At 49.8% G+C, this 16,865-nt stretch overlaps 1 protein-coding gene across 2 annotated transcripts in view; it reads right to left on the bottom strand.

Annotated features, from left to right (window-relative positions):
• Nucleotides 1-88: 88 nt before the first annotated feature.
• crocc (ciliary rootlet coiled-coil, rootletin) overlaps nt 89-16,865 on the bottom strand; it is a 17,444-nt gene continuing 667 nt past the window's right edge. The window contains exons 1-36 of one of the 2 annotated variants that reach the window (XM_026265897.1): nt 16,037-16,204; nt 15,569-15,695; nt 15,336-15,478; nt 12,914-13,105; nt 12,762-12,821; nt 12,597-12,679; nt 12,342-12,507; nt 12,162-12,268; nt 11,847-12,074; nt 11,623-11,713; nt 11,225-11,311; nt 10,154-10,303; nt 9,876-10,075; nt 9,614-9,796; nt 9,396-9,540; nt 9,148-9,294; nt 8,759-8,989; nt 8,481-8,674; nt 8,273-8,400; nt 6,828-6,997; nt 6,566-6,745; nt 6,362-6,496; nt 5,766-5,909; nt 5,454-5,692; nt 4,989-5,148; nt 4,738-4,905; nt 4,168-4,603; nt 3,925-4,091; nt 3,577-3,697; nt 3,320-3,483; nt 3,034-3,249; nt 2,740-2,964; nt 2,332-2,481; nt 1,616-1,816; nt 755-886; nt 89-371 (exon numbers count right to left, since the gene is read on the bottom strand). In XM_026265897.1, coding sequence (XP_026121682.1) covers nt 150-371; nt 755-886; nt 1,616-1,816; nt 2,332-2,481; nt 2,740-2,964; nt 3,034-3,249; nt 3,320-3,483; nt 3,577-3,697; nt 3,925-4,091; nt 4,168-4,603; nt 4,738-4,905; nt 4,989-5,148; nt 5,454-5,692; nt 5,766-5,909; nt 6,362-6,496; nt 6,566-6,745; nt 6,828-6,997; nt 8,273-8,400; nt 8,481-8,674; nt 8,759-8,989; nt 9,148-9,294; nt 9,396-9,540; nt 9,614-9,796; nt 9,876-10,075; nt 10,154-10,303; nt 11,225-11,311; nt 11,623-11,713; nt 11,847-12,074; nt 12,162-12,268; nt 12,342-12,507; nt 12,597-12,679; nt 12,762-12,821; nt 12,914-13,105; nt 15,336-15,478; nt 15,569-15,695; nt 16,037-16,075 — 5,931 coding nt within the window. In that variant the 5' untranslated portion in view covers nt 16,076-16,204 and the 3' untranslated portion in view covers nt 89-149. Of the gene's footprint in view, nt 372-754; nt 887-1,615; nt 1,817-2,331; nt 2,482-2,739; nt 2,965-3,033; nt 3,250-3,319; nt 3,484-3,576; nt 3,698-3,924; nt 4,092-4,167; nt 4,604-4,737; nt 4,906-4,988; nt 5,149-5,453; nt 5,693-5,765; nt 5,910-6,361; nt 6,497-6,565; nt 6,746-6,827; nt 6,998-8,272; nt 8,401-8,480; nt 8,675-8,758; nt 8,990-9,147; nt 9,295-9,395; nt 9,541-9,613; nt 9,797-9,875; nt 10,076-10,153; nt 10,304-11,224; nt 11,312-11,622; nt 11,714-11,846; nt 12,075-12,161; nt 12,269-12,341; nt 12,508-12,596; nt 12,680-12,761; nt 12,822-12,913; nt 13,106-15,335; nt 15,479-15,568; nt 15,696-16,036; nt 16,205-16,865 lie in introns of those variants that run through there. The other variant, XM_026265896.1, reaches the window with a different exon arrangement.

Raw genomic sequence — 16,865 nt, forward strand, 5'->3', positions numbered from 1 at the left:
TGTATCAGCTGGCTGTGAGCGCGGGAGTGTGTGTGTGTGTGTGTGTATCAGCTGGCTGTGAGCGCGGGAGTGTGTGTGTGTTTGTGTGTGTGTGTGTATCAGCTGGCTGTGAGCGCGGGAGTGTGTGTGTGTGTGTGTGTGTGTGTGTATCAGCTGGCTGTGAGCGCGGGCGTCCTGCGGCGGATCTCCTGCTGGAGCTGCTCCTTCAGTGTGGACACCTGCTCCTCCAGACCCCTGACCCGCTGCCGGTGTGCTCTCTCTCGGGCCGCTAGCGTCCGCTCCGCCTCCCTCTGACTGACCCTGAGCCGCTCCGCCTCCCGCTGGACGTCCTCGCTGCCGCTGTGACTCTGCTCCAGCTCCTCCAGCTGAGCCTGAGACACACACACAACACACGTGTGACGGAGACTGGACGTCTGTGATGCTGCTGCTCTACGAAGCGCTCTAAACACAAACACGACCCGCTCACACCCCACATAACTACACCGCAACAGTGACGATAACCTTATCATCAGAATCACCTCCAGAACGACGTTTCGTGCAAACTCTAATATAGTTCTTGTTGTAACTATTGATACTAATATACCTATCGTCATCGTTCTTGGTGTGAACAGGCCTTTACTCACCAGACACAACGCAATCTTCTGTTTGACGCCGCACAACTCTTCCTTACAGCGATGAGAAACACCACACACACATTATAGGATGACACAGCTGATGTTAGCGTTAGCATGTGAGCGAGCTGATAATAGTGTACCTGCAGCAGCACGATCTGTCTCTGTGCGTCCTGCAGCTCCTGTTCCACGGTGTTGAGCGAGCGATCCAGCCGACCCTTCTCCACACACAGACGCATGCTGCTCTCCTCTGTCTTCAGCTTCTGACGCTCCACCTGACGAGGGAAGAGATCATGAACACTGTGTTCAGACACGGCCTGCAGACAGACAGACACAGACAGAGACAGACTGACACAGACAGACTGACAGAGACACAGACAGAGACAGACACAGACAGAGACAGACTGACTGACAGAGACACAGACAGAGACAGACACAGACAGACTGACAGAGACACAGATAGACAGACAGACAGACAGAGACACAGACAGAGAGACACAGATAGAAAGACACAGACAGACTGACAGAGACACAGACAGACAGACACAGACAGAGACAGACATACAGACACACAGACAGACAGAGACAGACAGACAGACAGAGAGACACAGACAGACAGAGACAGACTGACACAGACAGACAGACAGAGACACAGACAGAGACACAGACACACAGACAGAAACAGACAGACAGAGAGACAGACAGAGAGACACAGACAGACAGAGACAGACAGAGACACAGAGAGACACAGATAGAAAGACACAGACACAGAGACAGACAGACACAGACAGAGAGAGACACAGATAGAAAGACACAGACACAGAGACAGACTGACACAGACAGACAGAGACAGACAGACAGACACAGACAGAGACAGACTGACACAGACAGACAGAGACAGACAGAGAGAAACAGACAGAAAGACAGAGACACAGACAGAGAGACACAGACAGAGAGAGACACAGACAGAGACAGACAGACACAGACAGACAGACCCGTCTCACCTTATCCAGTGTGTTTCTCAGCGCAGCCTTGTCCTTCTCCAGGCGGACGGCCTGTCTCTCTGCATCCCTCTTCTCTGTCTCCAGTAAGGCCACGGCTCTTTGAAGGCTGCGCAGACGCTCCTCTGCAGACGCTCTGTCTGTCTGCGCAGACTGTAGACTGCGCTGGGCTTCGGTCAGACTGTCGGACTTCTGTCGCAGAGCCTGCGTGACACCGCACAAACACCACAGTCTTTAAAAGAACCACTTCAAAAAGTGAATCGAGTAAAAGAAGAATGTTCACACTGCTATTGAATGTGAAGTCAGACCGATTTAGTCGTCAGGTCTCAGACCGCTTTTCATTCACACTGATGTTTTCAACGCAATCTCATGACAAAACCCTTGAATGAACCAATAAAATACACGAAGCTGTTCTGAACACATATTTAATATGATCTCAGTTCAGATGCATTTTAAATGTTCACATTTAACGTATTTATGCATTCCAGCCTTGCAGTGCATTATAAACGCACTACACTGAAGTATTTGACCTCTTTTATATATATATATATATAAAATTCAAGTTAAAATGTGTCCAATTTTAATAAATAATATTTTTTTCCACTGTGGCTCTGCAGCTCACATTTTTGAACACAAAAACCATTGGGTGTGAACCGTCTTTAAGTCTATTCGACGCATTCAGATAAAGCTAATTTCTAGCGCGCTCACGTGCCGCTCACCTCCTGTGTGTTGTGCAGCTCCGTCTCCAGCTCAGATCTGTGCAGCTGACTCTGGGTCAGCTCTGACTGCAGCGTCTGCACTCGCTCTGTGAGCACGGAGATATTACGCTTCCCGTCCGACACGGACGCTCTGAGTCCATCCACACGCTCCTGAACCACACAGCACAGGAGCTTTATTAGAGTTATTCCATGCTCTGTCTGAATACTCCACTCTGATTGGCTGGCAGGTATCCATTAAAACAGTTTAATCACTGTTCTATATTAATGCACTGCTTTAATTAATGCACACACACACATTACTAAAAGGTAATTCACACACACAACTGTCTCTCAATTGTCGATCTGTTGTTTATCTCTTACATATTATAGCTATAGTGATGATAATAGTTGTTACGGTTGATATCTGACCTGCAGCTGTCTGCGCTCGGTCTCGGCCTGTCCCAGTGTCTTCTGCAGTGTGCTGAGCCGCCCCTGGGTGGCGCTGTGGGCGGCGGTGGCTTCCTGCAGGCTCTGGGAGAGAGCAAGCACTCGCTCTTTGTGAACGCTCTCTCCATCCTGAGCTTTAGACAGCACCGCCGTCAGCCGCTCCACCTCACGCTGAAGAGACGCGAGACGAGCCTCTCCCTCCGTCACCTGAAACACACAGGAGGGTGTTAGCGATGTACCGTGATAACGTGCTCGAGTGATGTTTGTGCTCAGGACCTGTTTGATGGCGCTGTCGTGTCGGTCGTGAGCCGTCTGGAGCTCCATCTCTCTCTCAGCGAGACTCAGTCTCAGTCTGTGCAGCTCTCCCTCCAGACTCCGCCTCCTCAGCTCCACCCGTGTGCCCCGCCCCTCGGCCGCCTCCAGAGCCTCACGCAGCCGCCGACGCTCCGCCTCCAGCCGCGCCTCGCCGGCACGCATCCTGCTGCACTGCTCCTGCAGGGGGCGACACTGCGTTACAGCTGCCTGCGCTACATGACAGTCGTTCAGATGAAATGAGACGCACCTCCACACGCTTGCGCTCAGTCTCGGTGTTCAGCGAGAGTCTCTCCAGCTCTTTGATTCGCTCGTGGAGCGCTCGTTGGTCTCGCTCTGCTCTCCGCAGGGACTCTTCCTGCTGCTGCAGCACAGCTCGAGACGCAGACAGCTTCTCATCCACCGCACGCTTATCTACACAAACACACACCCAACACCAGAATCAGGCATCGATCCAGAAACAAACCATAAAGCAGATTTCAGTTTGAAGGTTTTATGATTAGTTACCCTGTTGGCACTCCTGTAGTGTGCTGTGTAGCTGAGTGAGGCGCTGGTGGGCGGAGTCTCTCTCTCCCGCCACTTCCTCTAGTTCCCGCTGCAGTGACCCCAGCTGACCCCGCGCCTCGTCCTGCACACATTTACATCACATGATCACTTCATCACGCTCACAGTTCATCTGATCTGATGTGTGGAGCAGGATTTTGGACCAATGAGGTTCCACGGTGGGCGGAGCTCACTACAGAGAAAAGACCAAAGCTGTTCACAACAACAATGTGAACTATAACCATAAAGATGCTCTAACTGGAACACACACGCTATAGTTATATTAAGATATGATATTGTGCAGCGTGTTACTCGTTCTCTCTGAGCCTCGCGCAGCTCCTGCAGGAAGTCTCTGAGGCCGCTGCGCAGGGTTTCTGGGTCCAGCTCCTTCAGGGCGACGGGCAGCGGGGCGTCTGTCCTCTCTGGAGACAACGGCCGCAGCATCGTGGTGTTATCAGGAGTCACGCTACCTGCCACGTCTGACAGACAGCACAGAAATGATGAACGCTTCCTCTCCAGAACAAAACACAGCTCTATTCCAAAACTGAATCTGACCTTTGGCTGGTGAGAGCGAGCAGTGCAGCGGAGACACACTCCTGTGGCGAGACATCATCCCTGAGGTGAGCGAGGAGGGGGAGGAGCCTGTCGGGCTCCGCCCCCTGCTGCTGCTCCGCCCACTGGCCCCGATGCCCAGCGTCCGTGTGAGCGCCGACTGGAGACTGCACAGCCTGAACTCCAGATCCCTGCGGGCCGCCTCCGCTCGAGACAGCTCCGCCTCCGTCGCAGCCAGACGGCCCTGTGCCTCGCTCAGCTCCAGCTGCGTCTGCGCAGACGCCTCGCAGGCCGACTGAGCGCGCACCGAGAGGTTACGAGCCTCATCCTGAAGCTTCTTCTCACAGCCGCGCGCCTCCTGCAGCTGCGACGCTAACTCTCGCTCGCGACTGCGCCAACACGACTCACTCTCGCTCAGACGCCGCTGCAGAGAACACAGCTAGAGAGACACGGATGACGTTCAGATTTTTAGATACTTCAAGTTTACAAATGTACAGATGCAGATGAAACTAGACAGGAATCTAATTATTAGATGAGAAGTGGAGACATGAACATAAATTGAGCCATATACACCTCTTTCTGAAGAGAGTTTCTGCTAGTCTCGGAGTCTGCGAGTCTCTGTTTGAGGGAGATCAGTTCTTTGGCTCGCTCCTCGTCTTTGTGCTCCTCCAGTGACAGACGCGTCTGCAGTTCGGCCAGCTGCTTGCTCTTCTGCTCACGCTCCACGTCCAGGAGCTTGACCTGCCGGCACAGAGTCACACATCAGACACCAGCTCTCTCTCTCTCTCTCTGTCGGGGTCAGGATCACAGCGCTGCGGTCTGACCTGTCTGCGCAGCTCCTGCAGCTCCCTGCGCGCCTCCAGTCTGGACCTCTCCACCTCACGCAGACAGCTGCGCAGATCAGACACCTCCTTCTGCGCAGACGCCAGACTCTCCTCCAGCAGACACACTCTCTGCTCCCTCTCCTCACACACGCGCTTCACGCTGCGCGCACACACACACACACAGTGAAGCAGACAGTTTGCACAGATAAAAACCCTTCAACAATGCAATATTCATTCATTTTTATAAGCACGTTATAAGTGAATTGTGTGGAACTTGTTTCTGCTACTGGATTAAAAAATTCTAAATCTTAGTGCAAGCTTACGATCTCACAACTCTGAGTTTGTTGAGTATTCAATCAAGACTTTTTTTTTTCTCTGAATCCTGAGTTTACATCTCGCAATTCATATTTTTATTTCTGCCACAGAATAAAATGCGACTTCACTTTCACTGAAAGCGTCCGTCACCTGATTCTCTCGCTCTCTGATGCTCTCAGCGCTTCCCTCAGCTGCACGTTTGATTGGCTGAGAGTGTCCCTCTCCTTAGTGACATCACTGAGGGAGTGCCGTAGCTCCGCCCCCTCTCGCCTGTGCCCCTCCCCCACGTCCCGTATCTGGCACAGACGCTTCTCCGTGTCCAGCAGCTCTCGTCTGGCACTGTCACGGCTCTCCTCGCAGGACGACAGCAGCGCGCGACACTCCTCCAGCTACAGCAGGAAAACTATTACACATCTTACTGTTGTGACCTGTCCTTCAGGCATGATAGTTTCCTTCACAAACCTCTCTGAGCGCTGTATCTGCCTGCGTCTGATGCTCGGCGCAGGTCTCCTGCAGTCTGCGCAGCTCACGTCTGTGTGCACCGTCTGCGTCCTGCAGCTGACTGCGCAGCTCCTGCAGTTCTGCGTTTAGAGCCCCAACGGCATTCTACAGACAATCCAAAGCCTCTGATTATAACACACTCATGATTATCAGACTATTAGAGAGTCACTGACACATAAAAAAAAAGCTAAGATGCATGTTAAATTTTTAAAATGCGCATAAAAAAAATATATGCACTCAATTAAGGCGGGTAATTTACTTAATAAATGCACAAAAATATATAACAAGTATTTGCATCCACCTCAGGATAAAAGATTACATGACAGAAGTAATTTAACATCGAAAAAAAAGAGCAGCAATGGATTCCCCAGGTTAACAACTTTCATTTTTATTTTCGATACTTTGCGCTAGATTCCAAGGAAGTGCTGATTTTGTTCTCTTAAATACAAGGGAAGAAAATGGAGCTTTATCCACAATATTCATGAGACATTAAATTCTTTAGGTGTAAGTGAAATTGGCAGCGGTGTACAGAAGCATGCAGCAGTGTAGTTTCTGACCCGCTCCTGGTCTCTGAGCAGCACTGTCTCTCGGGTCAGTCTCTCCAGCTCCAGCGATGCAGTGCTCAGCTCCGCCTGTAGGGCACTCACCTTCTCCGACAGAACTGCCTTCTCCGCCTCCTTCACGGACAGCGCCTGCACACACCATCAGACGGTTACCACACAATCCACACAGATGCTGTAGGCCTCCAGTGTGAGTCTAACCTGCTGTTTCTCCGTCTCGGCCTGTAGCAGACTCTGGTCTCTGTCGCGCTGGAGGGATCGCAGCTGCTCCTGTAGCTCATCTCTTTCTCTCTCCTGCCGGATCATCTGCTCCTCCAGGTGTTCACGGACGCTCCGCAGCGCCGCCTCCTGCTCGGCCTCCAGACTGCAGCGCAGCGCCTCCTACAGAATTCACATGATATCATGAGATGAGTATGCCTGAAACACGTGTCCCATGTGAAGAATAAAGGAGCGCTTGTATGACCTTCTGACTGGTCAGCCTCTCCAGCTCCTCCTGGTGGTCAGTTAGGGCTGTACGCAGAGCTCGCTGCGCCTCCTGTTGAGCGGCCGTGAGTGCGTCTCTTAGCATGTCTTTCTCTTTCTCGCATTGGGACAGAACCATCTCTCTTTCAGTGCGCAATCGCTTCAGCTCCGCTAACACACAAACAAACTAAACGTCAAAATAGGGATCATTTAAAATAATATCTCTCTTTCATGTACCTGTCTCACTCTCATGTGCGCGTCTCACTCTCATGTACACATCTCACTCTCATGTGCGCATCTCACTCTCATGTACACATCTCACTCTCATGTGCATGTCTCACTCTCATGTGCGCATCTCACTCTCATGTACACATCTCACTCTCATGTACACATCTCACTCTCATGTGCGCATCTCACTCTCATGTACACATCTCACTCTCATGTGCATGTCTCACTCTCATGTGCGCATCTCACTCTCATGTACACATCTCACTCTCATGTACACATCTCACTCTCATGTGCCGGTCTCACTCTCATGTGCGAATCTCACTCTCATGTGCGAATCTCACTCTCATGTACCTGTCTCACTCTCATGTGCGCATCTCACTCTAATGTACCTGTCTCACTCTCATGTGCACATCTCACTCTCATGTACCGGTCTCACTCATGTGCGCGTCTCACTCTCATGTACCTGTCTCATGTGTGCATCTCACTCTCATGTACCTGTCTCATGTGTGCATCTCACTCTCATGTACCGGTCTCACTCATGTGCGCGTCTCACTCTCATGTACCTGTCTCATGTGTGCATCTCACTCTCATGTACCTGTCTCATGTGTGCATCTCACTCTCATGTACCGGTCTCACTCATGTGCGCGTCTCACTCTCATGTACCTGTCTCATGTGTGCATCTCACTCTCATGTACTGGTCTCACTCATGTGCACGTCTCACTCTCATGTACCGGTCTCACTCATGTGCGCGTCTCACTCTCATGTGCGCGTCTCACTCTCATGTACCGGTCTCACTCATGTGCGCGTCTCACTCTCATGTGCACGTCTCACTCTTATGTACCTGTCTCATGTGCGCATCTCATGTACCGGTCTCACTCATGTGCGCATCTCACTCTCATGTATCTTTCTCACTCTCATGTACTTGTCTCACTCTCATGTGCAAATCTCATTCTCATGTACCTGTCTCACTCTCTCATTCATTCACCTGTCTTAGTCTCTCTCTAGTACCCATCTAATTCTCTCTTTTTAGGGCTGCTCCGATCACGATCGGCCGATCATGTGAAATCACACACCTGAGGGAATTTACCGCTGATTAGAGAACCGGCTTTACTGACGAGATGCGCATTAATGATCGGCCGATCGTGATCGTGGCAGCCCTATCTCTTATGTTTCTGTTTCACTCTATTTCATGTACACGTCTCACTCTCTCTCATGTACCTGTCATACTGTCAGTGCGCAGTCTCAGGTTCTGGTTCTCTGACTCCAGCTGATCACGCCGAGACTCAATGTGATTTATCTGCTGCTGGAGCTCAAACAGACTCGTCTCCAGACTCTCCCGCTCAGTCCTGCACACACTCACCGTTAATGAAACACACAAGAATATATTAAAACATTATTATCATGACTCAAACGTGTGCGGTCTCACCTGAAGGAAGCTAGCTCCTCCGTCAGGGCGGCATTCTCTCTCTCTGATGCCGTCAGCTGAACCAGAAGCCCAGCCCTCTCTCGCACAAGCTCCGCCCTCCCACGCACCGCCTCCTCGAGAGTGGTGCTCTGCCTGTCTTCTTCACCACGGACAGAACCAAGCTCCGCCTCCAAACCACCCACCTCTGCAATCAGCTGTTTGATTGACAGCAGCACATCAGAAAAGGTTAATGAGGCACTGAGAGACAGATGGAGAGAGAGAGAGAGAGAGATGGTCACCTGTGTGATTCTGTCCTGGAGTTTGGCTCGGTCTGCCTGCAGTGACTGAAGCTCCGCCTCCAGCCCCGCCCTGGCCAGCTCAGACTCCTGCAGTGATTGGTGGAGAGTGAGACGAAGGGAGTCCAGCTCCAGTCGGTCCTGCTCGGAGCGGACCAGCTCATCTCTGATGGTCAGCTTCTCTTGTTCTGCTTCTCTTCTCTGAGACAGTAATGCATTCTTTTCCTCTTCCAGCTGTCAATCATACAGTAGATCAATATCATTGGTTCACTTGTTACTGAAACACCATTACTTAACCAGTAATATGATCCAAACAGACCCTGATGTGTAAAATCAAACCCTGACAGAACCATTTCCTGTTAAATATACTGTGAAACGTCATCTTCTGGTACCTGTACGATGAGGCTGTTGAGGTCAGATTTGTCCTGCGCCAGACTCTCATTAATGCTGCTCATCTTAGCGAGAGAATCTCTGAGTGAAGACTCCTCTGAGTGAAGCTTGGTGAGCACTAGAGAGAGTTCTGCTTGACTGCTCCCGCTCTGCGCACACAGAAATAATGCTTTCATACACATACTGCCGAGTAGAGCTGCATGGGTGAAGTTAGAATTGTGCTGGTGAAGGATGCTTCTGTGTGTCTGACCCTGTTGAGTGCGTCGCTCAGCTGTCTGTTCTCGGTCTCTATCAGCTGTCTGTCGCTCGCCCCCTGCTGGAGAGACTCCCTCAGCGCCGCCAGTTCAGCACGCAGTGAAGACGCACGGCGCTCAGACTCCTCCCACAGCTGCTGACTGACACACACACACGTCAGCAACACGTCACACACTCGCGCTTCGCTCAGATACAGACACACGTCAGACTCACGTTCTGTCTGTCTCGGCTCGGGCTCGGTCTCGCTCCAGCGCGGCGGTGTCTCTCTCCTCTCGCTCGTGTTCGAGCTCTCTCTGCGCAGATGTGACGGCCAGCTGCAGTCTGTCACACTCCAGCTGCAGCAGCTGCACCTGCGTCTGCGTCGCCTGCGCAGCCTTATCCATCGCATCCTTCTCGCTGACACAGAGATGGACAAGTCTGGTCACTGGTCACATGACTCTTGTGATTGATTGACAGGCCGTGTGATGCGTCTCACCTTCTCAGTGCGTCTCTCTCCTGTCTCAGTCGGTCTCTCTCTCTCACAGCACTCTCTCTCTCTCTCTGAGCTTCATCTCTCTCGCCCTGCAGCGTCTGCGCGCGGAGCTCCGCCTCCCGCCGGCCTGACTCCGCCTCCCCCTGCTGTCTGCGCAGCTGCTGCACTGAAGACTGCGCAGACTGCAGACGCTCACGCAGCTCCTGCGCACAAACACACACTGTGACAGACAGCAGCTCAGAGAGCGTACACTGTGTGTGTGTGTGTGTGTGTGTGTGTACCTGTAGCTGGATCTGTCTGCTGGTCAGAGTGGAGTGCAGTGCGGACAGACAGCTGTCAGGGATGATGGATGATGATGATGAAGAGCGCAGCAGCGGCAGCAGAGACTCTTCAGTGTTTCCGTCCACACCACCACTGTCTGAGAACACCAGCTACACACACACACACTTATACATAAATCAGTGAAGCAGTGAGTGAGTGAGTGTGTATGTGTGGTTGTGTGTGTGTGAGAGAGAGTGTGTGTGAGCATAAGACTGAGAGTGAGTGAGTGATTGTGTGTGAGTGACAGTGTGTGTGTGTGTGTGTGTGAGTGTGAGAGCATAAGTGTGAGAGTGTGTTAGTGTGTGTGTGTGTGTGTGTGAGTGGCAGTGTGTGTGTGTGTGTGAGAGTGTGTGAGAGCATAAGTGTGAGAGTGTGTGAGAGTGTGTGTGTGTGTGTGAGTGAGAGTGTGTGTGTGTGTGTGAGTGTGAGAGCATAAGTGTGAGAGTGAGTGAGTGTGTGTGAGAGTGACAGTGTGTGTGTGTGTGTGTGCGTGTGTGTGTGAGAGCATAAGTGTGAGAGTGAGTGTGTGTGAGAGCATAAGTGTGAGTGTGTGTGTGTGTGTGTGTGTGTGAGAGCATAAGTGTCAGAGTGAGTGAGTGTGTGTGAGAGTGTTAGAACATAAGTCTGAGAGTGAGTGAGTGTGTGAGTGAGTGAGTGAGTGAGTGAGTGTGTGTGTGTGAGAGAGCATAAGTCTGAGAGTGAGTGAGTGTGTGTGTGAGTGAGTGAGTGAGTGTGTGTGTGTGTGTGAGAGCATAAGTCTGAGAGTGAGTGAGTGAGTGAGTGAGTGAGTGAGTGAGTGAGTGAGTGAATGAGTGAGTGAGTGAGTGTGTGTGTGTGTGTGTGTGTGTGAGAGCATAAGTCTGAGAGTGAGTGAGTGTGTGTGTGTGAGTGAGTGAGTGAGTGTGTGTGTGTGTGTGTGTGTGTGTGAAAGCATAAGTCTGAGAGTGAGTGAGTGAGTAAGTGAGTGTGTGTGTATATAAGTGTGAGAGTGAGTGAGTATGTGTATGTGTGCGTGTGTGTGTGTGTTGTACCTGTGTGATGTCTCGGAGTGTGTTCTGCAGTGCTGCAGTGTGTTTCTTCAGTGAATGAACTTCAGTGTCCTCAAGACTCTTCTGATCCTGACAGCACACACACACACACACACACACACACCTGATGACTCTGACTCTTAGTTCTTGTATTCTTGACACACGTGTTTGTCTCTCTAAAGCTGCTTTGACACGATCAGTGTTGTATCAGTGTTGTAAGCTCTGATTCAATGAAGCTGACTTGACCTGGCTGATGATCAGGCTTCACTTCACATTTACGCTGCTATGGGCTTGCCATGTCTGGTCTGTGATTGGTCGCTTTACCTGTCTAAGTGGGCGGTTCTTCACCAGCAGAAATGACAATGTTATGTAGACAAATGTTAAACAGACAAGTGGTGTACCTGTAGTTTCCTGTTGAGTGTTGTGACTTCCTGTTCTCTGTCCTCCACACGAGCTTTGAGACGCTCCAGCTCTCTCACGGCTTCCACAAGCCTGACACACACACACACACACACACACACAGCTCATTAGTCCTGAACCAGCCACACTATACAGGACTTCCTTCACACAGGAGCACCAGTGAGTGAGTGTGTGTGTGTGTGTGTGTGTGTGTGCAGTAACGGACCGTGTGTTGAGCTCGGCTCTCTCCGAGTCGCTCTTGGTCTGCAGCGTGATCATGTCGGTCAGTGTCTCTCTGAGCTGCTGCTCCAGCTGCACACGCTGACCGCTCTCTCTCTCCAGCAGCAGCACTGATCCGTCCTCACGACTGCGCAGATCTGTGCACACGCTCACACACTGCAGCTGCACGCTCTGAGCCACGCTCGCCAGCTCGTTACGCACCTCGCACAGATCCCTGACAGAGAGACAGAGAGAGACGTGTCAGTGTTCACAGCGCCGCAGCTGTAGAGTAGTGTTCACCGCTGCAGTGACGCGCTCTGACCTCTCGGTGGCGCTCTTCAGCTCACACACGTGTCTGCGGAAGCCCACCACCTGCCTCCAGAGCGCCAGCAGACGACTGTGCTCACTGCTGAAGTAACTGTGGAAAGACTGAACACACACACACACACACGTCAGACTGCAGCACTGTCTGTGTTTCAGTGATGCGCACGGCCACACCCACCTCCTCCTCTCTCCTCCAATCAGACTCCCTCTGCTCCAGCTCCTCCCTGGCTTTGGTCCAATCAGCAGTGAGTCTGCGGATGTCCATGCTGAGCGCCTCATTGGCCAGTCCGGCCTGTTCCAGCTGCTCGCGCAGCATGGCGTTGACGGCGGACAGGCCGCTGCTCCTGCACACACACACACACACACACACACACACACACAGGTTTAGCACACGCTGCAGGTTGACAGGATCAGGACAGTGTTAGTTCAGTACCTCTGCTGTTCCTCCTCCAGCCTGATGAGGGCGCTCTCCAGCTCACTGCTCGGCTCATCCTCGTCCCGCCGGTCACACTGACCCTACAGCAGCACACACATCAGAATCAGAACCCAGGTGTACAGTGAGACAGGAAGCGTGGAGAGAATGTGCTGTAGCGCTCACAGTGGATCTCTCCAGCAGCGTCTGTTCGAGGTCCGCACACTTCTTCTTGTACTGGAGCACCTGCCCTCACACACACACACACACACACACAGCAGTGAGTTGTGTCCGAGAGAATCCAGGGGCAGTGAGAGCTTCAGATCTGTGTGCTGTACCTTGGCCTGTAGTCTCTGAACGAGCTGCGCTTGTCTCTGCTGTCCCTCCTGATACGCCGTGAGCTTGCGTTTATACGCCGCCTGCTCCTCGTCCAGACGTCTGCGGAGATCTACGTTCTGCTGCGCCAGACTGCGAGAGTCTGGAGAGTCAGATCCGTCCTCGCCCGTCTCCAGACGCAGCGCCTGCTCCAGCTACAGACAGCACCCCAGTACATCAGAGAACACTGTAGATCAGTGTGTGTGACAGCAGATCTATCTGATCACTGGTGATTCCACAGGCTCGCTCTCTCTCTCTCTCTATATATATATACTAAGGTGCTGGTCATATAATTAAAACATCATCAAAAGGTTGATTTATTTCACTAATTCCATTCAGAAAGTGAAACTTGTGTATTATATTCATTCATTACTCACAGACTGATATATTTCAAATGTTTATTTCTTTTAATTTTGATGATTATAACTGACAACTAAGCAAAATCCCGTTCAGTATCTCAGAAAATTAGAATATAACTAAAGACCAATAAAAAGAAAGGATTTTTAGAAATGTTGGCCAACTGAAAAGTATGAGCATGTAAAGCACTCGATCTTTTGCCTGATTTACTGCAGCAGTGCGGCGTGGCATGGAGTCTTGTTCAATGTGAATGATTTTAACTGGAATACGAGCAGTCATTTATTCCGTCATCATCCGGGTGCTGATAGCGCGCTCACAGATGAGATCTGAACAGCACACGTTAATATGTTTAAACTAAACTCATTTAAGATTTGTCAGTTTAAACATTTAAGAGCCAAAGGACGCGAGCTCGCGCGCGCAGTGAGAAGATTTGTGCATGCGCTCATCCGAAGCGCGCGAACCCGCTCCTCAGAACGCGCGCAAATATAAGATCTCTCTGAAGTATTGTGTTTAAATGGACAAATTCAAATTCAAAAATGCCGTCTTGGTAAGTATGCTACAGCAGACATAGCCGGCTGAACGCAGAACTACTGTATCAGTTCATTCTCTTAAAGTGACAGTCTTTATGTTAATTGAACAGCAACAACAAAGAAATCACTCACTGCTCTTGATTAAAAAGCTTTTGTAACTTCAATAAAAAAATCTTTCATTTATACAGTCCAATATGCAATGCTGTTTTACATTTGATTATTTAATTTCTGTACCTAAAAACTTATGCTAGACCTGCCCAAAAAAAAAACAAAAAAACAATTTGAATATCACTGTTTATTGTTTGTATCTTTATTCTATTGTACTTACTTTTTATTAGAAAGTGTAGTTTTTCCATAAACATAGCACACACCGAACTTTACCGAAACCGTGACTCTAAAACCATGAAATAAACCGAACCGTGAAAAAGTTGAACCGTGCCACCCCTACTTCTGACGCTGTCTGTTGTTCAAGAGTGTCTTGACACCAGGAATGCGAAGCTGAAACCCATGTCTTGCATACGTCTGTGTGTAGTGGTTCTTGAAGCACTGGCTCCAGCTGCAGTCCACTCTTTGTGAATCTCCCCCACATTTCTGAATGGGTTTTGTTTCACAATCCTCTCCAGGGTGCAGTTATCCCTATTGCTTGTACTCTTTTCTTTTCTAACACATCTTTTCCTTCCCTTCTCCTCTCTATTAATGTGCTTGGACACAGAGCTCTGTGAACAGCCAGCCTCTTTTGCAGTGACCTTTTGTGTCCTTTTGTGTCCCTCCTTGTGCAAGGTGTCAATGGTCATCTTTTGGACAACTGTCAGGTCAGCAGTCTTCCCCATGATTGTGTATCCTACAGAACTAGACTGAGAGACCATTTAAAGGCTTTGCAGGTGTTTTGAGTTAATTATCTGATTACAGTGTGGCACCAGGTGTCTTCAATATTGAACCTTTTCACAATATTCACATTTTCTGAGATACTGAATTGGGGATTTTGCTTAGTTGTCAGTTATAATCATCAAAATTAAAAGAAATAAACATTTGAAACATATCAGTCTGTGTGTAATGAATGAATATAATATACAAGTTTCACTTTTTGAATGGAATTAGTGAAATAAATCAACTTTTTGATGATATTCTAATTATATGATCAGCACCTGTATATATGTATGTATAATCCTTGTGATTTTGGTGTTATCACTCGTGAAGCTCCACGAACAACCACCTAGAACACCCTAGGAACCAGAAGACAGTTCCCAGGCGACCTACATCACAGGTAAACACAGCTCACGTTCAGATTGATGTGAGAGACTCTGAATAAATCACAGTCGACCAGACGACCCTCATTGTTTACAGTCGTCATGGCAACATGCCACTCCACTACATTCCACACGCAGTTACCACGGAGACGGGTCAACCTCGCAGACACAGACAAAAGACCTATCTTATTTGTGTATGTGTGTGTGTGTGTGTGAGAGAGAGTATGTGTGTGTGTGTGTGTGTGTCTCACTCTCTCGCTGATGGCGCTGTATTTGATGGCCAGCTCATCTCGTTCAGCTCGGCTGTGAGCCAGAAGATCCTCCACACGACTCAGTTCTACCTGCAGAACCCGGTTCTCCTCCTGAAGCGACAGACCGGACGACATGCCCCCAGCTGATGGACACACACACACACACACACACACAGATATGAGACGGACAGAGGCAGGTGTGTGTGTGTGTGTATGAGTGTGAGGTGGCTCACCGCTGGTGCTCAGGTTCCTGGACACGATCTCTCGCACACGGGCCGGTAACCTGACCTCAGGATCATCTGGAGAACATCCTCGAACCGTCAGCCGCTTCTCCTCGGACAGAACACTCTCCTCCAGCCTCTGACACACACACACACACACACACTCTCTGTCAGTGTCTACAGCAGATGGTCTCAGTGTGATCTGTTGTATATTTAGATCAGATCAGAACACACACCTGCGGAGTCACTAATGCCACAACATTACACCAACCACACACACACACACACACACACACACACTCTAACAATGATGCTTTTAAGCTGTAAACTAAACAATACTGTTTTACCAGAAAATACTAGTTTAGTCTTTCTACTACATGAACTCTTACCGGTTTCTCTTCATTATTTGAGAAATTATTCGCACCTGTGTTTTGGAGTTTGTTGTGATAATGAAGTAAAGCAGAAGTAAACGAACTGCACCTGAATCACCGCCTCCAGCTTAGACTCGCTCGCGCTCATCGCGGCTTTAGATCAAGAGAAGAAGAAGTCCGTTACGATTTTAAAATCACAGAACTCCCGCGCGTTCCCTAACAAGTATCCGCTTCATACACGAATCCTGACAATAATCCAGTTATCCCGAGCCTTCCCGAGCACACTGAGAGAGAGACAGAGAGAGACTGAGACACAGAGAGAGAGAGAGAGAGAGAGAGAGACGGAGAATTAAAGAGACTGAGACAGAGAGAGAAAGAGAGAGAGACACGAAGAGAGAGAGAGAAAGAGAGAGAGACTGAGAGGCAGCAGGAGGTTTTAATGAGATTGACTGAGATTATATGTGCTCGAGATGTGTTCACTCAAAAGAGAAACTGAAACAGCGACAATAAACTCTGGGATAAACGACCTCAGAACACAAAGAGCTGAGAGCAAACCAGATCTGCAGAAACACACTGAAGCTAACTACTACTAACTACCCCGTCACTATGACAACAGCCCCATCAACACAAAAGTAACGGTCACCGAATCCAGTCAGAGATTCGGATTAACGGAGGAGCTGCTCAGAAACTGACTCGGGTTTATAGATTAAATATACCCCGTGTAACTTCTTCGGATTTAAACATTTAATTGGCTGTACGTTAAAAACACAAAGCGAGATGTGAACGCGCCTCGTGCACGCGCGCGCCGTTCAGGAACTAACGTTACAGCATTTAAATCTCTCAGGAACTAATCTCTTTTCCCTTTCACTGCACGACATAAAACCCTTCAAAACACAGGTGGTTTCACAACCAGGTGGCTTTTTAAAGTCGAATCCATC

This window comes from Carassius auratus, unplaced genomic scaffold, assembly GCF_003368295.1.
Source record: "Carassius auratus strain Wakin unplaced genomic scaffold, ASM336829v1 scaf_tig00217789, whole genome shotgun sequence".
Lineage (NCBI taxonomy): Eukaryota > Metazoa > Chordata > Actinopteri > Cypriniformes > Cyprinidae > Carassius > Carassius auratus.